General features: G+C 40.0%; 1 protein-coding gene, 1 long non-coding RNA gene and 1 other non-coding gene across 4 annotated transcripts in view; all 3 read right to left on the bottom strand.

The window, feature by feature from the left end:
* The window catches only part of UBE2K (ubiquitin conjugating enzyme E2 K), a 72,673-nt gene extending 52,169 nt beyond the window's left edge, over positions 1 to 20,504 (bottom strand). Inside the window, exon 1 of one of the 2 annotated variants that reach the window (XM_045881296.3) lies at positions 20,243 to 20,504. In XM_045881296.3, coding sequence (XP_045737252.1) covers positions 20,243 to 20,305 — 63 coding nt within the window. In that variant the 5' untranslated portion in view covers positions 20,306 to 20,504. The remainder of the gene's footprint in view (positions 1 to 20,242) is intronic. The other variant, XM_064584389.1, reaches the window with a different exon arrangement.
* LOC135363583 (uncharacterized) lies at positions 418 to 20,235 on the bottom strand. The gene is made up of 2 exons (XR_010409337.1): positions 12,165 to 20,235; positions 418 to 9,929 (listed from the first exon to the last, which is right to left on the bottom strand). It is a non-coding gene; the product is annotated as an uncharacterized LOC135363583 (long non-coding RNA).
* On the bottom strand, positions 5,387 to 5,532 carry LOC123849209 (U12 minor spliceosomal RNA). Its single transcript, XR_006792016.1, has one exon. It is a non-coding gene; the product is annotated as a U12 minor spliceosomal RNA (small nuclear RNA).
* Positions 20,505 to 21,855: the final 1,351 nt, after the last annotated feature.

Raw genomic sequence — 21,855 nt, 5'->3', positions numbered from 1 at the left:
CCTTAATTTGACAAATACAGACCTTAAATTTGACAAGTATATGTATCTGAAATTGAAACAAAATCGTATTTTTCTTAAAAAAGGGAAAAGACAAGAAAATATGCCATCACTTCTACCACTTAAGAGTAATCCTTTCGGGGCGCCTGGGTGGCTCAGTTGGTTAAGCGACTGCCTTCGGCTCAGGTCATGATCCTGGAGTCCCGGGATCGAGTCCCTGCTCGGCAGGGAGTCTGCTTCTCCCTCTGACCCTCCTCCCTCTCGTGCTCTCTCTCATTCTCTCTCTCTCAAATAAATAAAATCTTTTAAAAAAAAAAAGAGTAATCCTTTCACCTCAATGTTTACAAACACTATTATAAAATCCAACATGAATTTATTTTGAATAAATAAATTAAAATAAATTTTATTTTAATCACAAGAATTTCAAACAACAAAGGTCTCAAATTACTTTTGAAGCTGTGACTTGAAATCCCCAACCTCTAGAACTGTGAGAAAGTTAGTTTCTGTTGTTTATGCCACCCAGACTATGGTATTTCGCTATGGTAGCTTAGGTTGACCAAGACATCCACACACTGGTAATAAAAAAAGAGAAAGGGGAAAATCATTATTGCCATTGGAGGTGACTACTATATCAAATCTTTACTCTGATAATAATTTTCATTCCAGTTGACAATGGAAATCTCTTCTTTCTAGGAGAATATTAGCTAAGCAAATGTAAAGTTAGCAATTAGGAAATCAACTTTCTGCAACCCCCAATGTAATAATAACTGATGCAGGCAAGGATCAAATGACCTAGCATCGCTAACAGTGAGACAACCTGATATTATTGCACATCTACTAATGACTGAATATGAAATTTATACTACACTAGGAGACTTCTTGCCAAAAATGTTTAACCTGAATCTAGTCAAACCTTTATATATAAATTCCCAGTTTACAAGAAATATAAAAAGCACCACCATAAAGAAATCTCCATGGGGCGCCTGGGTGGCCCAGTCGTTAGGCGTCTGCCTTCGGCTCGGGTCAGGATCCCAGGATCCTGAAATCCAGCCCTGCATCGGGCTCCCTGCTCAGCGGGAAACCTGCTTCTCCCTCTCCCACTCTCCCTGCTTGTGCTCTTTCCCTCGCTGTGTCTCTCTCTGTCAAATAAATAAATAAAATATTTAAAAAGAAATCTCCAGGATTTTCAGTGTCAAAAAACAAAAGGGTGTGTGTGAGAGAACCACTGTAAATTTTAAAACACTAAAAATTACATTCATATGCAATTTGTAAACCCTAAGTAGATCCTGCTCCTCCTTCCCAAAAAAGGCTATAAAACCTGAGGAAGTATGAATATTAGATACCAAGGAATTAACATTTTCTTTGGCAGGACAATGATATTATGGTTATGTAAAAGAATGTTATTTTTAGGAGATGCAAGCTCAAGATTTTAGTAGTGAATTACCTTCCTATCAGTAACACTAACAATTGTTGAATCTAGATAGTGGGAATGTAAGTATACTTCAACTTTCCATTTGAAAATTTTCTTAATTAAGGGGCACCTAGGTGGCTCAGTCAGTTAAGCGTCTGCTTTCAGCTCAGGTCATGATCCCAGGGTCCTGGAATCAAGCCCCGCACTGGGCTCCCTGCTCAGCAGGGAGTCTGCTTCTCCCTCTCCCTGTGGCATTCCCGCCCCCCCACGCAGCTCGTCCTCTCTCTCTCAAATAGATAGGATTTGAAATCCTAAAAAAAAAATTTTTTTTCTTAATAAAAAGTTAAAAAAAATTAAAAAATAAAACTGGACAATTGATTTTTCTATTTGACTTTAAAAAAAGATTGTATTAATGGAGAGAATATGATGAAATTGGCTGCCTCATACAATGCCAGTGCTAGAGTAATTTACAACAAACTTTCTGAGAAGCACTTTGGTCATCAGCATATGAAAAGTTCAGACACAAAGACCAGTAACTTTTTTCCAAGATATCTATCTTAGGGAAATAAATTCATATAAAAATTATATAAAGATATTCTATTCAATACACACACACACACACACACACACAGTGGAAAAAACAGAAACAACTTTTTAATTTTTTTTTATTTGACAGAGACACAGCGAGAGAGGGAACACAGGCAGGGGGAGTGGGAGAAGCAGGCTTTTCGCGGAGCAGGGAGCCCGATGTGGGGCTCAATCCCAGGACCCTGGGATCATGACCTGAGCTGAAGGCAGACGCTTAACGACTGAGCCCACCCAGGTGCCCCCAGAAACAACTTTTAAATGTTCAACTAAAGAACGGTTTAGGGTGGCTTGGCTGGCTCAGTCGGAAGAACATGAGAATCCTGATCTCGGGATCATTGAGTTCAAGCCCCATGTTGGGTGTAGAGATTACTTAAATAAATAAAACTTAAAAAAAAAAAAAAAAAAAAGAATGGTTTAGTCAGGTAATACTAAATATTAGATATATAAATTAAATACTGTTAACATTTAATGCTATTTAATATTTAAACAAACTTTTAAAAAAGATTTTAAGTAATCTTAGTAGCTCAGTCATAAAGCACCTGTCTTCGGCTCAGGTCATGATCCCAGGGTCTTGGGATCGAGCCCCACATCAGGCTCCCTGCTCCACGGGAAGCCTGCTTCTCCCTCTCCCACTCCCCCTGCTTGTGTTCCCTCTCTCGCTGTCAAATAAATAAAATCTTCCCAAAAAAGGTGGGGGGGCGCCTGAGGGGCTCAGATGGTTAAGCGGCTGCCTTCGGCTCGGGTCACAATCCCAGGGTCCTAGGATCGAGTCCCGCATCGGGCTCCCTGCTCAGTGGAAAGCCTGCTTCTCCCTCTCCCTCTGCTATTCCCCCTGCTTGTAGTCTGTCAAATAAATAAAGTAAAATCTTAAAAAAAAAGATTTTAAGTAATCTCTACACCCAACATGGGGCTTGAACTCATAACCCCGAGATCAAGAGTCGCCCACTCCACCAACTGTGCCAGCCAGGCACCCCTAAACAGTAAACATTTTTAAAGAATATTTAATGCCACATAGAAAACATAAGATATATCAGGGCCTGGGTGGTTCAGTCAAACATTTCTCCCTCTCTCTCTTTTTTAAGATTCTATTTATTTACTTATTTGAGAGAAAAAGAGAGCGCACACAAGTAGTAGAGTGGCAGGCAGAGGGAGAGGGAGAAAGCAGGCTCCCCGCTGAGCAGAGAGCCCAATGCGAGGCTCAATCCCAGGACGCTGGGATCATGACCCTAGCCGAAGGCAGACGCTTAAGTGACTGAGCCACCCAGGCGCCCCAAACGTCCAACTCTTGATCTCAACTCAGGTCTTGATCTCATGGTGGTGAGTTCAAGCCCCCATTGGGCATGGAGCCTACTTAGGAAGGAAGGAAGGAAATATAAAATATATTATGAGAAAAAAATATAAAACAGTATACTACATACTAAGACCTTGATTTGGTTTAAAAAAAAAAAAGATGTTACTAGCAACAGCAATCTGTGGCTGATGAGAGACTGTTGCTTATACCTGTCACCTTTGCACATTTCTAAATTCTCAAAAGAGAGTAAGGAGACAAAGACTGCAATTCTAATAAATATTTAAAGACTGTAAGCTCTTATCCCCATGGTCATACACATAATTTTGTCATCACCAGAAACTGTACTTTCTCTGAAATCCATTTCAAGTTTCTCAGATTCCCAACCTCCTTAGATCAAGCTCACTAGTACTCCAAACCCAGCTATTAGCTGGCTTAATCGAATATCACCACTATCCATCATTACCAATCACTCCTTGCTAACCTTGATGCTTTTGTTCCTTCATGGTACTCATACGGCAAAGCCCCACTGCTAGTTAAACTCATTCCCCAATTAACTTAAACAAAACCAAACAAAACCAAACCACCTTCCTGTGTCTGCCCCAAGCAGCACTGCTGGGGAAAAACACACACACAGCCATCATTAATTGGTCTCATGTTCAAGTGAATACCACAAATCCCAAATGAAAACTTAACATTGCCCTAAGTGTCTCTGCTCCTATTAAAGATTAATCCTTCCATTTATCTAGTAATACCCCCACCCCCCATTCTTCTCAAGGACTTTGCAGGTTCAATTACTCCTCCATTCTCTAGCATAATCAATTTCTCCCATCCATCAACATATAAACATAATCAGTAGAATATGAGAAAATTTTTAAGGGGCACCTGGGGGGCTCAGTTGGTTAAGTGTCTGAGTCCTGATTTTGGCTCAAGTCATGATCTCAGAGTTGTGAGATCAAGCCCTGAGTCGGGCTCTGAGCTCAGCACAGAATCTGCCTGTCCCTCTCCTGCCCGCACTTGCGTGCGCACACTCTCTCTCTCTCTCTAAAATAAATAAATAGAACCTTAAAAAAATTTTTTTAAGATTTCTGAGGCCATATTCTTCTGCAGCTCCCCCTTTCTTCTCTGCTCTTCTGTCAAAGCAAAACTTTAAAAAGTTGACCATAGCTGCCAGTTCCTCACTTCACTTCCTCTTACTCTGTCCAACCATATATCCATCTTCACCATTCCAATGAAAATATTCTAGTCAAGGTTACCAATGATAATGCGCTGCAAATTCAGCGGTCATTTCTCTCACTCAGCAGCATGACAAAGTTGACCACTCTTGGAACTCTTGTTTTCTCATGGTTTCAAAGACACCACAGGGGCGCCTGGGAGGCTCAGTCATTAAGCGTCTGCCTTCGGCTCAGGTCATGATCCCAGGGTCCTGGGATCGAGTCCCTCATCGGGCTCCCTGCTCCTTGGGAGCCTGCTTCTCCCTCTGCCTCTCTCTGTCTCTGTCTCTCATGAATAAATAAATAAAATCTTTAAAAAAAAAATAAATAAAAATAGAAGTCACTGAATGGGATTTTTCAGAAAGGGGACGAACTCAGCTGACATGTGGGTTATGCCTTTCCCTTTCTGAAATTAAGACATGTTGTCTGGACCTCTGACAGGCATTTCGAGAGTTTAAGGACAAGGGTCAAACTCCTAAGAATGGTAAATTGAAAGTTAGTAGTCTATTAACACCGTAAAATCCCTAACCAAGCAACTCTGGGATACTTCTCTCCAGACTTGACTTTACTCCAGCCAAACTCAACCCCTAACTCCTAAAACCTTTTTATTTATTTTTTATTTTTTTATTTCCTTAAAGATTTTATTTATTTATTTGACAGAGAAACAGCAAGAGAGGGAACACAAGCAGGGGGAGAGGGAGAAGCAAGCCCCCCACAGAGCAGGGAGCTGGATGCAGGGCTAGATCCCAGGGTCCTGGGATCATGACCTGAGCTAAGCAGACACTTAACAGACTGAGCCACCCAGGCGCCCCATCCTTTTTCTTTACATCTTCAGTTTCAATTCATTCTCCACACAGCAGCCAAAGTGGTCTTTTTTTAAAGGGGGGATGGGCAGGTCTTGACTCCCAAGGATCCCACAAAGTAGACGCGTAACCTTAGGGGCAACCTTTATCTGCTCAAAAATACATCTCAGATTAGCAGTGAGGAATCAGGCATCACCCCGCATTATTTCCTTAGTCATAAGTTTAAGGCATCAAAGTTTGTTTTTGTTTTTTTTTTTTAAGAGAGATCTAGAGAGAATGTGCGGGTGGTAGGGGTAGGGGTGGGGTGGGGGAGAGGGAAAGACAGAATCCCAAGAGGGTTCCATGCCCAGCGCAAAGCCCGATTCGGGGACTGATCCCATAACCCTGAGATTATGACCTGAGCTGAAATCAAGAGCTGGACACTCAACCAACTGAGCCACCCAGGCGCCCCTGAAGTGGTCTTTTAAAAACAAAAATTTTGTTCTTTTCTTTAAATCCTCAAATGGCTTTCAGAGTCACTTAAAATACAAATTCTTTACTTTGGACTTAGGAAGTTTTATGTGATCTGGCTCCTGCCTCCCACATCTCCAACTTCATCTTGCATCATTCACCGCCTCTTACCCACAATACTCCAGCCACAATAACCTTTTGCTTGCTTAAACATAGCAAATTTATTCCTAATTTATGGCCTTTACATTCACTATTTCCTCTGATACGGAATATTTTCTTTCCCTAAAGACACAGCTTTATCATTCAGATCTCAATTTAAGTCGAGTCCTAGGAAAGGCCTTTTCTGAACACCCAGTCAAAAACAACCAATTAATTTCATCTATACAATATTGTATTTCTCTGCATTGCTTTTATCACTTATTTGTCTGTCTTACCTTGCCCCACTCATTACTATAGTCTCAGCACATATCATGGTACCTAGGATAAAGGGAGCCCTCAAATAGTTGTTAAATAAAGAGCTGTTGGTACTGATGATACAAAGATGAGCCAAGATGCTTCCTTACTCTTGAGCTTCTCAGGGAGCATCGGGCTCCCTGCTCAGTGGGGAGTCTGCTTCTCCCTCTGCCCCTGCCTGTGCATGGGGGCATGCTCTCTCAAATAAATGAATAAAATCTTAAAAAAAAAAAAAAAAGTAGGGAGTCTAGTAGTGAAAGACACCTTTGAATCACTTTGAAAAACATTAAAAATTACAAATCTGGGTTGAAAGTCTGATTGGAATTATATTCAAAGCTCTTTTAAAAACTTCTAAATGTATGTATATATGTACAGAAAAAAATGAAAGAAAAAAAACAATAGAAGGAAATAACCAAAATGAAGATGTATCTCTACATGTTTGAAATATTTCATACACAAACAAAATATTTTAAAGAAAAGAATTATCTCCAGGGGTGGGATTACAGATAATTTTTACTTTATTATAGTTCTATGTATTTTCCAAAATTCAATAATAAGCAAACATGTTACTTTTGTATTCACAGAAACTGGCCAATTATTTAAAAGGGAAAAGCAATTAAATGGTTCTACATTGACTGTATAACGATTACTAGTTCTTTCTGTATGCATATAAGAATTGATCATCCTACTGTATGACTAAGTTAATTCCAATTTACCCTCCCAACTATCAGTTTAAGGATTATTCCCAAGGAACTCTTTCCCTCAGGTAGGTTACCCCACCCCAACAGTTCTCCTTATTTAAACTCAACAAACACACATATAATTGTTCAATGTTTCACTGCCTTACTAGACCATAATTTACTCCATAATAGCATGGACCATGTGTATCTTTTTTAAGATTTATTTATTTATTTCAGAGAGAGAGCGAGCGCACAAGCATGAACAGGGGGAGGGGGAGAGGGAGAAGCAGACTTCCTGCTGAGCAAGGGGCCCAATGTGGGGCTCAATCCCAGGACCTTGGGATCATGACCCGAGCCGAAGGCAGAGGCTTAACTGACTGAGCCGCCCAGACTGAGTCACCCAGGTGCCCTGGACTATGTCTACCTTATTAACAACATAGATGGCATTCAATAAATATTTGTTGAATAAATGAAGAAAAATGTAGACTTAAACTAAAGAGTTAACCCATAGTGATACAGATGATGTCATATATAATACTAAATAGATGCCCCCTGAGATCTTTAACAGGGAAAACTACAGAATAAATAAAAAAAAGACTGCCTTCCCACCATCTTATTTCCCAGTTTTTGGCTTTGACATTGTATCACCCCAAAGCACAAACTGACCAAATTATCAACACTCACACTGAACAGAATGGGTCACCTTTATCAACATACTATAAAGTCCCTAGTCTCAGAAGCAGGATAAGCGGTCATACTTTCAAATGGTTGGGTATGAGCTCCCGGGCGCTTAAAAAAAAATCCTTAAACTCATTTGGGAAAACAAGTGCCTCCTTCTTACCTGGCAATGAGCTAAGCAATGGAGAACTGAAAATATAAGTCTCTGCCTTTAATGACTCACACTCACAGTTCCTAGCAGATAAGAGATAAAGCACCTAAGTAAACACCTAAGGATATAACAAAGTATGACCAAGCCTACAGATACAATGTCTGACACATCTAACCACCTAATATCTCATCCAAACACCTAATATCTCATCCAAACACCCAATGGACTAGTAATACCACTCTCAGATACACACCTAAAATTCTTACACACGTGCACCAAAAAAAAAAAACAAAACACCCGGAAATATCCAAATGTTCCATAGATGCATCAACTTCAGTACATTCTATTTTTTTAAAAAAGGAAATACTACAGAAGGATTTAAGAAAAATGAAGCAAAATGTATTATCACTGCTAAAAAGCAATAGTATCAGACAACCCACACTTTAAGTATGCCAATCCCAAATAGGATAGTTCACGTAAAACAAAGAAACCTTGGAGCACCTGGGTGGCCAGTCAGTTAAGTGTCTGTCTTCGGCTCAGGTCATGATCCTAGAGTCCTGGGATAGAGCCCTACATTGGGCTCCCTGCCCAGTGGGGAGTCTGCTTCTCCCTCTGTTCCTCCTCCACACTCATGTTCTCTCTCTCTCCCCCTTGCTTAATCTCTCTCTCTCAAATTAAACAAAAACAAACCAAAAAATCCACAAAAACAAAACAAGGAAACCTAAAAGTAAAGCACAGTCACTTGAGAAAGAAGTCTACATATACTAGCCCTGCATTTGTAATCACTAGAAAAATATGTAATCCCAAAAAGGCTGAAAATAATTAAGAGTAACAGGCCTGCCCTAACACCTATGCAAAGGGTTTATGCACGTGCAGCAGCAACTCCAAAAAAAAAAAGTAGATGTCTTCAAAGATTTTTTGGCTTACTGTAAATGTTACTAAGCCTACCAATTCCAGGCACTATACAAGATGAAGGAAAAAAGGTAAGTATCTTCAAGGAGCTCAATGATATCTAGCAGCAGCAGAAAGACACATGTACAATTACCAATACATATATAACTGCTCTAACAAAGTCCTGACAAAATGATACAGGAAAATAGGGATAAACTGTGTTTTCACAAAAGGTTTATCAGGAGTGGCATTTTAGGAGAAGTATATTTCAAGGGCAAAGAAGGAGGTAAGGGCTTATTGAAGGCAGACAGAATAACTAAATGGTGAGCAATATCGTGTAGCTGAAGATCTAAGAGTGAAGTATGTGTAGGCATGTAACTGTGTTGAGACTTGACAGGAAATAGGTCAAGAAAGGTAGGCTAGAACAAAAGTATAAAAGTTTTGCCTTTATGCAATAGGCAGTAGAGAGACTAAAGGAAAATGACAAGATCATATTTTAAAAATTAAATCATGTGGCATGGGGACACCTGGGTGGCCTAGTCAGTTAAGCGTCTGCCTTCAGCTCATGTCATGATCCCAGAATCCTGGGATGGAGCCCCACGTCAGGCTCCCTAATGAGTGGGGAGTCTGCTTCTTTCTTTCCCTCTTCCCCTCCCCATGCTCTCTCTCTCAAATAAATAAAATCTTTAAAAATCAATCAATGAATCAGTCCTGTGGCATGGCACCAGGAGAGTTGAACAGAGGATGCAGAGAAATAAATGTAAATAAGCAAACTGTTTGGGACGCCTGGGTGGCTCAGTCAGTTAAGCCTCTGCCTTCAGCTTGGGTCATGATCTCAGGGTACTGGGATGGGGATCAAGTCCTATATCAGGCTCCTTGCTCAGCGAGGAGTCTGCTTCTCCCTCTGCCTGCCACTCCCCCTGCTTGTGCTCTCTCTCTGACAAATAAAGTCTTTAAAAAAAAAAAAAAACTAGGGATAAAAAAGATAAAGTTTAAAAAAATAATAATAAGCAAACTGTTTTACTATAAATAGTCCATCTGGGATATGAAAACCCGACCTAGAGTAATTAACGAAAGGAATGCAAAAGAGGAAACAAAGATTTAGGAGATAAATGGAGAAAAAGGGTTGAAAACAACTTAGAAAGGGTAGTAACAGTATGAAGGAAGACCAGCAGTTATCAGAGCAACCACAAGAGGCAAGCTCTGAGAAATGAAGTGAAAGATGGACAAAATGAACTGATGAGAAGTTACTCTGAATTTGACAAATGGGAAGATACTGGTAATGCCGAAGTAGTTGTTTCCATATGATATGTAGAGATAGAAGCCTGAGTACAGCAGTTAAGGAATATAACCCACTTTTGCTCCTATAACCAAATATAAAATATCTTTATGATAATTAAAGTAAGGAAAAGATTTCTTAAACAAAATACAAAAAGCATACCATACAGGAAAAACAGAAAAATGTGACTTACTTCTTTCTTTCTAAGTGAATTCTACCCCAACATGGGGCTTGAACTCATTAACCCCAGGATCTAGTTCACACTCTACCAACTGAGCCAGCCAGGCGCCCCCCCCCAAAAATGTGACTACTTAAAAATTAAACTTCAGATAGAAGATATGACAAAGTTAAACAATATAAAACAGTCACAGGGGCACCTGGGTGGCTCAGTCATTAAGCGTCTGCCTTCAGCTCAGGTCATGATCCCAGGGTCCCACATCGGGCTCCCTGCTCAGCGGGAAGCCTGCTTCTCCCTCTCCCACTCCCCCTGCTTGTGTTCCCTCTCTCGCTGTGTCTCTCTCTGTCAAATAAATAAATAAAATCTTTAAAAATAATATTACATTAAAAAAAATAAATACAACAGTCACAGAAGGACAAATAACCTATAATAGAGTAGTTCATAGAGACAAGAAGTAGATGAAAAGAACAGGCTGGGCAACAGAGAAGCAGAGTTAGCATTTAATAGATACAGAATTTCGGTTTTACAAGATGAAACAAGTTCTGTAGATGGATAGCGGTAATGGTTGTACAAAAATGTATACTGAAATTGTAACTTAAAAATATACAAGATGGTAAGTTTTGTATGTGTAGTGTACCACAATTACCAAAAAAAGAGCATTAAAAAAAAACAAAGTTAACAATTAAGCCACATAATGGAAGTAGACGAAATCATATAAATACATAAAGAGTTCTTGCAAATCAATAAGGAAAATACAAACCATCCAAATTTATTTTTAAGATTTTTATTTATTGGGGCACCTGGGTGGCTCAGTCAGTTAAGCGTCTGCCTTCGGCTCGGGTCATGGTCCCAGGGTCCTGGGATTGAGCCCCATATCAGGCTCTCTGCTCAGCAGGAAGCCTGCTTCTCTTGCTCCCTCTACCTGCCACTCTGCCTACTTGTGATCTCTCTGTCAAATAAATAAAATCTTTAAAAAAAAAAAAAAATTTTTATTTACTTATTTGTGTGTGTGCACGCACGCAAGAGGGAGGGAGAGAGCATACACACCTGTGCGGGCACGAGCGGGGTGGGGGGGTAGGGGCAGAGGGAGAAGCAGACTCCCTGCTGTGCTAGGGCTGCACAGGGCTACGGACGTGGAACTCGATCCCAGGACCCTGGGATCATGACCTGAGCTGAAGGCAGATGCTTAACCAACTGAGCCACCCAGGTGCCCCCAATTTTTTTAAATGAGTAAGGAATAAGAACGCTAAGTTTGCAAAAGAAAGCCTAATGGCCAATAAACACAAAAATGTGCTTAATATCTCTACTGGTGAGGGAAATTAAAATTAAAATAAGCTACCATTTCACATCCACCAGACTTACAAAAATGTAAGTCTTAACAAATGTCAGGTCACTAGAACTCGTACAAACTGCTAGAAGAGTGTAAACTGATACAATCATTGGTAGGTTGAAGCAATATCCAGTAATGCAGAAGATGCAAATACACTCAGATCCTACAATACTACCTCCTAGGAAAAACTCTTAGGTATCCGAGAAAACATATATAGTAATGTTCGATACTTTTTTTTTTTTGTACAACAGCTAAAAGTTGAAACTACATGCTGTCCATAGAGAATGAATAAACAACAACAAAAAAACTGATGTGAAATACTACATAATTTAAAGAACTAAAGCAATATGCATTGTCATGGATAAATTCTCAAAAAAAAAAAAAAAAAGAACACTAAAAAGCAGAGTTGCAGGAGGGGCGTCTAGGTGGCTCAGATGGTTAAGCGTCTGCCTTCAGCTCAGGTCATGATCTCCAGGTCCTGGGATAGAGTCTCATGTCGGGCTCCCGGCTTGGTGGGGAGTCCGCTTCTCTCTCCCTCTGCCTCTCCCCCCCTACTTGTGCTTGCTCTCTCTCTCAAATGAATAAATAAAATCTTTAAAAGAAGAAGAAGAGGAGAAGGAGGAGGAGGAGAAGAAAAGTTGCAGGAGATGTAGAATATTACAATTATCTACGAAAAAAAATTTTTAAACTTTTAAAAACACTAAAAAGTGCTTTTATACTCAAAATTACTATGGTTTCAATAGTAAAAACAAAAGTATGAATGGTAAGGATACAGGCATCTTCAGCACAGTGGTTACTTCTAAGAAAGAGAATGGAAAAGGGAAAAGGTTACAAAGTGAACTTCATCTGTATGTTGTTTTATTTCCTGAGGGAAAGGGCAAGTTAACCAAGTATGAGAGAGTTAAGATCTGTTAAATCTATACCATGACCATAAAGCTGTTCACACCTACTGTTTTCTAAACTTCTAAGTATAAAATATTCCATAATTTTAAAAAGCATCTTTAAAAATAATGGACAGGTAGCAAGCAGCAGACATGATTGTACACTATTCTTTCCACTATCATCAGTAAATATTTGGGAGTCGGAGACATAGTTTCCAACCCCTGTTCCACCAAGTTGCTTGATACTGAGAAAGTTACGTACTTTCTCCAGAGCTGCAATTTTCTAATCTGTAAAATAACATCAATCTCATAAGGCTGCCATACATATAAAATGCCAGATAGTAGGCATTAAACTAAGTATTTATTATTTTAAATTTGCTAAAAGCAAAGAACTAAAGGGAGAAAAAGGAGAAAGGTTTTGAATGGAATGAAATTCTCTCCTTTGCAAAATTACATAAAAGAACACCACGGATGTCAGATGGATGTGACCGCCACTTTCTATTTTCCAAGACCCAATTTTAAAATAGGAATTTTAGGGGCGCCTGGGCGGCTCAGTTAGTTAAGCATCTGCCTTCCACTCAGGTCGTGATCTCAGGGTCCTGGCATCCAGCCCCATCGGGCTCCTTGCTCAGCGGGGAGTCTGTTTCTCCCTCTCCCTTGCCTCTCCCCCAACTCGTGCTCTCAAGTGTGCACACTCTCTCATTCTCAAAATCTCTCTCTTTTTTTAAAGATTTTATTTATTTATTTAACAGAGAGAGAGTGAGCATGAGCAGGGGGAGGGGCAGAAGGAGAAGCATGCTCCCTGCTGAGCAGGGAGCCCTACTCAGGGCTTGATCCCAGGACCCCAGGATCATGACCTGAGCGGAAGGCAGATGCCTAACCGACTGAGCCACCCAGGCACCCCCTCAAACAAAACCTTTAAAAAAAAATAAAGTAAGATAGGAAGTTTACCAAGGGATTCAAGATTACATATACCATAGGATTAGAATCTAGATTTCTTGGTGCAGTTCAAGGCCACCAGAGCCTTATCAAGAAATCCCAAATAATCCTGTAAAGCTGTATTATCTGAAAGGCTTCCAAATAAAGTACTTCTTTTTCACTTAAAAAGGTCACATTTTAACAAAAACTCTTCCCCAATTTATAATTGTCTCCTAAAGAAAGGTAACTAACATCTTGAGAACAAGGCCCACATTTTTCTTTTGCATTCCCCTTGGCCACAGGTTGTTTGCACACAGGTGACAAAGAAACTCTATCAGAAGTACTAAAGCTCATTCATTTAAATCTTTTCTGCAGGCAAATTCACATAGAGCTTTCACTACACCACTGAAGGAAACCTTTATGATCCAAAACAACAATAAGCAGAATATGAACATATGGCTAATTTTGACATCTTAACAGCTATCTGTTCATATGTCCCAGGAATTGCTCTGAGCCCTGTAAAAGCTCAATCTTCCTACATTCTTACAGATAGGAAAACTAAGATACAGAGTCAATGCTGCAGGTGTTAAATAGAAAAGCCAGGACTCAAAGCAAATCTAATTCCAAAGCCCACGCTCTTAATCACTAAGCTAAATTTACTCTATCATGCTTAAGGAGTGAAATATTTCTGCCTCCTGCCAAATTTAAGTTCTCACACCAAGACAGAAAAAAAGGCAAAATATACTTAAATACAATAGTCAATATTAAATCGGCACTCATACTTTATTAGCATTCAGCATTTACAGTATTATTTATGAAAAAAATAGTCCCATAAAGCAATCATATATAATAGTTAGAATGGACTGGTATGCAAAAAGCCTGGGTTCACTAACCAGATCTGTATCACTGAATAACAATCAATTTCTTCAGGCCTCAGTTTCCTGTTCTTACAGATGGGGAATCTGGCCTAGATCTAAGGTCTCTTTCAACTCGAAAACTCACTGCATTTTAACACATTTTCTAAGACACTACTAATACATTTTTTGAACAAAGATTTTGTGTTTTGTTTTGTTTTTTTTTAAAGATTTTATTTATTTATTTGACAGAGAGAGACACAGTGAGAGAGAGAACACAAGCAGGGGGAGTGGGAGAGGGAGAAGGAGGCTTCCCGCTGAGCAGGGAGCCCGATGCGGGGTTCGATCCCAGGACCCTGGGATCATGACCTGAGCCGAAGGCAGACACTTAACGACTGAGCCACCCAGGTGCCCCTGTTTTTTTTCTTTAAGTAGGCTCCACGCCCAGCACAGAGCCCAATGCAGGGTACAAACTCACAACCCTAGCCAAGATCAAGAGTTGGATGCTTAACTGACTGAGACACCCAGGTGCCCCCTGAACAAAGATTTTGAAGGGCATCTTCTGAAAACCTTCAAACTTAAAACAATCATATAGTATACACTCACGTCTATTCTTTTACTCAAACATACTCAGAGCAAATCTGTACTATCAGAAGTCAGGAAAGTGCCTGGAAAGAGATGGCTGGGCGTTCCTGTGGTGCTGGTAATATTGTTTCAGACCTGATCTGGGTACTGGTCATACTTTACGGTTACCTTTTACTTTGACATGAAAAAAGGTGTTTTTTGCTAAAGATAATAGTGAAGATATTTAGGCGCTAGTTCCACAACTATGTGTGTATATCAGAACTGTGCACGCAACCTTTCTAAATATGTAAATGTGTTTCTTGCCTAATTTTGTCAATAATCTCTGCACCCTAGTTCCAATTCAGGTGCCTACAGAAAAAAAAAAAAATCATATACTTATAAATTCCAGTATTCCTGTAATTCCTTTGGCACTGTCTTCTGAAATTTGAGGTCGGTCTTAACTTTCCTTCGGAACCTAGCTTAAAAACCTCCCTCCAATATTATAGACCTGAAACTAATATAAACCTATATATTAACTAACTGGAATTAAAATAAAAACTACAAAACAAAAACAAAACCCTCCCTCCATACATATACCCTCAAAACTCCCATAATATTTACTCTTGCACCTAACATTTTTATCTCCAACCAAGTAAATCTGGAGCTGTGGCCAATATGCTCAATAACTGTTGATAACATTTACTGGAAAATAAGAATATATATTCTTCACAAAGGGGTGACATGTAGGGAATCCCAGATGCATCTAAATCTATGCCTGATGGACAGAGATCAAAGTCTTTACAATAAATAAAACAAGAAATGCACCCCAAACGGTATTACTTGGACAGGCTCTAATTTTTTTTTTTTACCCCATCAAAAGCTTTCCTCACTCAGCCCACACCCAGAACCCCGTAAGGCACACTATTTAAATAAGTTACATAGAGCTGTAACTTATGTAACTGTAAAAACTGCTTTTCTACTCTTAAAAAAATTGTTCAAATTCCGGTTACATTCATTTCCAGGAGGGAATTTCACCTTTTTCTTTAAATCAAAAAGGAAAGAGTTTAAAAGAAAAAAATCATTTACAAAGGGAAAACAAAAATAAAATCTTAAAACATCACTCAAAACTAGTAGTAGCCATGCTATAAACTTTTTTGTACCTTTACTGTGCATCTTTTAGATAAAATATACTACACATCTTACAAAGTTAATAGTCTGAAATGTTCTTCTAAAGAGTTTTGTCTACAGCAGTGGTTCTCAACATTTGGCAAAGTCTGGAGACGTTTTAGTTGCTACAACTGGCAGGGAGCAAGGGGAGGTAGGGAGGAGGGTTAGCTGCGCTACTGGCAACTAGTGATAGAAGCCAGGGATACTACTTAACATCCTACAATGCAAAGAGCCACTCTGACAGCAAAGAATTCATTATCCACCTAAAATGTCAATAATGCTAAGGATGAGAAACTATGGTCTACAGAAATCAACAGATTTACTTCTAAAGACTTGCCAACTAGTTCTATAGATCAACCTAGATCAAATATATTAAATTTAAAATGACACTAAATACAAAATCCATTTAAACACTTAAAAGAAAACTTACACTATAGTTTTCATGAAATCAATTTGTAATGCCATAAATTAAAATATTCCCTATTGAAATCTTAAAAAACGTTAGCAAAGTACAATTACAATATGAAAAAACTACAAATAACATATAACGATCAAACACGGGTAGTGCACTGACTTAAGGGCATTTTACTTCACTGAGCTTCAAATTTTAAAGTATTTTACAAGGGTGCCTGGGTGGCTCAGTCTGTTAGGTGTCTGACTCACAGTTCCAGCTCAAGTCATGACCTCAGGGTTTTGAGATGAAGCCTGATGCAGGGCTCTGAGCTCAGTGGGGAGCATGCTTGAGATTCTCTCTCACACTCTCCTTTTGCCCCTCCCGCAGCTTGCACTCTCTCTCAAATAAATATTTTTTAAAAGTATTTTGCATATTGACATCAACTAAATCTTTAAGTAATTTACAGGTTAACACTTATTTTAATGTGTTTCTTTTTTAAGATTTTATTTATTTGTCAGAGGGAGAGAGGGAGAGGGAGAAAGACCACAAGCAGGGGGGGAGCAGCAGGCAGAGGGAGAAGCAGGCTTCCCACTAAGCAAGGAGCCCCACGCGGGACTTGATCCCAAGATCCTGGGATCATGACCTGAGCCAAAGGCAGACACTTAATGACTGAGCCACCCAGGCGTCCCTTATTTTAACGTTTAAACTATTAAATTAGGTTGTGTTTATTTATTTTTTTAATTAGGTTGTGTTTAAATCCTGTAACCAGTAATACAAACCAGTCTCAGTTATTTTTAAATAATTAAAGCATGCCTATCCTTGGAAAGTAATGACAGTGTGGTACAATATAAACACAAGCAGACCTAGATCCAAATCCCAAAGCTATATGTTTGCAGACAAATAATTTAACTTCTTTGAATCTCAATTTCCTCATCTAAGAAATAGGAAATCTAATTCAAAGAATTGTTCTTGAAAATTAGCAATAATGCATAAACAAATGGTACTGAGAGCCACTCTACAAATGGTGGTTAGTTGTTAACAGCAATAATAATAATACAACCTGTGAATACAGATTATAGTTTTATTATATCCTCACAATCAACACTTCACTTAGTAATTCGACTCATAAAATAACTATAAAATATATTTTAATCAATTTTCCATTCCTGGTAATTTGAAATATTACTTAAAATTCACACATATATAAAATTAATGTCTGACACATAAAGGATGGATTTCCAAACAGTCTCAAGGAAAAAAGGCCTAGATGCCTTTATTTATTATTTTAAGTAAATAGTATATTTGCATGACTCAAAACTCAAAAGGGATCCTTTGATGCCTGTTACCCCAGACACCCATTCCCTTATTTAGAAGTAATCAATTTTACCAATTTCTCACTGAGACAAATACATATATTTTCCCCTTCTTTGAACACAAATGGTGGCCTCCTCCACACTATTCTGCACCTTGCTTTTCACATTTGATTTATCTTGGAGAGTATATTTTAATTAACACACTCCAAGAATGGCCACTTACAACTTCTTATGGTCAGAATTCAGCAAATGTCAGCTATCTTTATAAGACAACTTAAAAGGCCAAAAAAAAAAAAAAAAAAACTTAAATCAACCAGTATTCTTAGTAAGCAAGAGCATATGAAACAAACTTTGGTAAATGTCGAGAGTTACATAAATGAAATGATGAAATACCTGGTTACTTGACCAGACACTCAAAATACTACATTTCCACACTTAAAAAGGAAACACGTGGACTGTACTACAAGTCCTTCAATGAGCTGAAAGTAATCAACATAATCCACTTACAGAACTGGGCCTACTAAATTATCGATGAAATAAAATATTGGTGAAAATAAAGCTATTTATTGGTTATAATCCAAGATTAAATTATCTGACCCTTTTCTAAATGTACTTTGCAACTTATTTTCTGGAAGAAGTTTCCTTCCAGATTTATAAAGGTACTCTTCTTAAAAAAAATAATTTGTTGCATTTCCTATTCTCTTCCTCTGAAATACTATAATGCTTACTTGAAGCAAGGCTTCAGCATCCCTTACATATGAAGAGCAGTACTGTTTTAACAATATGCATACTAGAGCGATACTAGATTTCTTTTAAGCATTAAGTACTAAAAATATGATGAATGTCACCTCATATAAAGCAAAGAGACCATATGAATTACGAGAGCAGTAACTTACCATTTTTAAGTAATAGAAAATAAAGTATTTGAAAGAAGTCTTATATTCTCAGGCTTGTACAACTTTATTACAGAAGAAATGTTTTAGGCTGTTGGCAACTGTATTAACTGAATCTTTCATTAGGAATATATATGTCAACTATCCTGGAATATATTTTCTTGCAAATAAAAAGTGAGAATTATTGTTTCACTGTATATCAGTACAGACATTTATGACCCTATTTCTGCACCGTACCGCAAAAATACAAAGTCATCCTTCCATTCAGAGTTTTGGCACTTGAACAAATACAGAGGTCAGAGTTCATACACATGCTCTGTAAAACAGATCATTTCTCACAGACTACTACATTCAAAAAATCTGCTAGTATTGGTTATTTTTAAGTTAATTTTAAAGAATTATATTCAACATGTCTAATTGGAAAAATGATCACTGTAGAATCAGTGACACAAATAAAGCTCAAGTACTATCATTTATGTCTATTACTCATCACATACTTAGAATGATGAATTTCACAAATCATTTAGATTATCAAAGTTCCAACACAAGAGAAAACCACAAATAGTAATGATACGTTTAATAATGGTATATGACATCTTGAAAATAATAAGTATTTCAGTATTACTTTTTCATCTCTCTTTGTTAAATCCAAGGAGGAAAAACAACTTGGCATTCTTGTTGATTTGAGTATGAAAAATTGTACCAACACTTGCACAGTTTTGAGTCAAATCACTAGGGAATTTTAAATATATTACATAAATAAATATGGCCAACATCAGAGTAAATTCTGCAAGACTCAAGAGCAGCCTGAGACCAAAAAAATGTTTTTAATAATTCAGATAAGATACATCGAGACAAACCTACTCAATAAGGAGGTATAATAATGCATTGATCTGGTGAAGTCCCATGTTTTTAATAGGACTGTTTTTAAAAAGTAAGAATCAAGTTAACTATGAGGGACATCATAATGAAGTTTCACGGCACAACACAACAGTCACAGAGGCATTGTCTTAGGAGAAACTCTGATCTGTAACTTGTAAACAATATTTTGAAATAAGCTACTCATACCCTCCATTATTTTTTCCTAACGAAAAACATTTAAATGCCTTTAATACACCAAACAACTTGCCTTCACGCAATCAAAAAGCTTTAGATGTCAACAGAAAAGAGGCCTAGAAACTGGGGGCCGGGGTCGGTGAAAATGAGATAATGATCTAATTTGGAATTAATTTCCTACCTCAGGTGAAAATTCCCTTATCTCCCACTCAAATAAAATAGTATCCCATTATGTCTCCTCTTCTCTCCCAACACCGAACTAAGGAGGGAGTAACTCTGAACGTCCTTCCTTCATCAATACCTAAGGCCTTTTACCGCTCCTTCCCAAAGGAAAGGACACTGGAGGCCAAACAGGCTATAATGTAGAATACCCTTAAAAGTGTGGGCCTTTGAGCAGCGCGGCTCTCCGGATCCAGTTACCACCTTTCCCCTTCCCCCTTCCCCCAACCCACTTCCCGGGTTTTCTCAGGCTCGGCCTGCTCCCTCCACACCCTACAGCCACACTTCCAGCTGTTGCCACTGCCTCGGGGCTCTCTCTAGGGCTCACACGCCTCCAAGAAGTGCCCCCTTCTCCATCTGCCCCCCAAACCGTGTTCCTCTCCAGACCACCCGCCCGCGAGGCGGTCCATCCCAGGGCCCAGGGAGGGGAGGAGAAGGCGACGGAAGCAGGGGGAGACTGCTGCTTCCCCACAGGCAAAAGGGCGACCGCAAGGAGGGCCACCCAGGGGTTACCGGGGATATTGGGGTCTCCGCTGGAAGAACCCTCCCGCCCTGGGCTGGGGTGGGGGATGTCCGGGAGTTCATTTCTGACCTCCTCGCTCTTCAGCACCTCCTTGAACTCCCGCTTGATTCGCTGCACCGCGATGTTGGCCATGTCTCCGCCCGCAGCTGATTCGTACCCGCCTCCTCCGCCACCGCTACGACCACCGCCACCGCCGCCACCTCTTCCACCACCGCCTCCTCCCTCGGCGATTCACACCCGAGCACACGAACGCTGCCACTGCCACCCCGGCCGCCGCGCTCTCCTCAGTGTGGAATCACCTCCGCGCCCGGCCACCAAAATGGCGCCGGGTCCGCGCATGCGCAAGACGCTGACCCGGCCGGGCGGCGCAGCCGCTCCCGTTGTAGCCCCATACGCCTCAAACGCGAGCCCGCGCCGAGCCGCGCCGCGCCGCGCGTCTCTGCCGGAGCTGCGGCCGCGCGGCTCCGCCCTGCCGGCGTCTGGGTCCGGGGGGTGCGGCTTCCGCGCCGGCCCGCCCTGCCGGGGCCTCCCGGGGCCTCTCTTGTGCCGCCGTCACTCTTCAAATCACTGCGGTGTGGTTGGGGCTTCCAGGCCATGGCCTCTGACTGAAGACTGAGCCCAACCTAACGGGTTCACGCGGCCCCATCGACTACGAGCGCCTACGAGCGCCGTCCTGACTCAGCCAGACCCAGAACCCACAGGCTTAATGTGCCTGACTGTGTCTAGTGTATAAAAGCACCATTCCAGAACTCGACCCGGCCCATTTTCTGTTGTTGTAGCCCAGAAAAATCCACTGCGGTCCGTTTTTGTTCTGAAGCCATTAGAGTGCCCCTACTAATCCGATCGTTCCAGGTACTACACGTCACTGAATTAAGAGTGGTCGTTGTTGGGTCCCATCAGGTGTATTTCAAACAGGTACTCCATGTAGATGCCTGAGGTGGATCTAGAAGCCAGATGTTGATCTCTGAGCTACTTAGATAATTAATACTGAGTTTTAATAGTTTTTAACCTCGAGTGTACATCAGAATCCCTGAAGAGCTTGTTAAAAAAACCAGGTTGCTAGACCCCCATCCCTAGAGTGTGGGGTGGCCTAATAATTTGCACCTCTAACAAGTTCTCTTGCTGCTACACTATGAGAACCACTACACTAAAACATGTGAAAATAGTTTGTATATTAAAGTGAAAAATGGAGAAATAGAGGCTTCTTGTGGAGGAACGGTAGCTTTACTTCTGTAAGCCCAGGGCCTACAACGGTATCTGGCAGTAGTGGGCACTCAATAAATATTGAATGAACAAATGAAGATAAGAGTAAAATGTCTTAAGCGCGAAGTAAGTTTGAAAGGCAATTTGAAAGTCGTTGCTAGGGTTTCAGTAAATAATATGGTTTTGGTGCTGAGCAGTACTTTAAATAGAATAAGTAATAAAGGTTATTTAGTTTTTATTTCTTTTTTTTTTTTTAAGATTTTATTTATTTATTTGAGAGAGAATGCATGAGAGGGGATAGGGTCAGAGGGCAAAGCAGACTCCCTGCCGAGCAGGGAGCCCGATGCGGGACTCGATCCAGGGACTCCAGGATCATGACCTGAGCCGAAGGCAGTCGCTTAACCAACTGAGCCACCCAGGCGCCCTAGTTTTTATTTCATGAGCTTCTTTCACCTAATCAATTAGTAAAGTGTCCTCCT

Source organism: Mirounga angustirostris, unplaced genomic scaffold (genome assembly GCF_029215605.1).
Source record: "Mirounga angustirostris isolate CCGP_5_RB_7025 unplaced genomic scaffold, mMirAng1.0.hap1 SCAF_2, whole genome shotgun sequence".
NCBI lineage: Eukaryota > Metazoa > Chordata > Mammalia > Carnivora > Phocidae > Mirounga > Mirounga angustirostris.
This window is presented reverse-complemented; position numbering and strand designations above follow the sequence as displayed.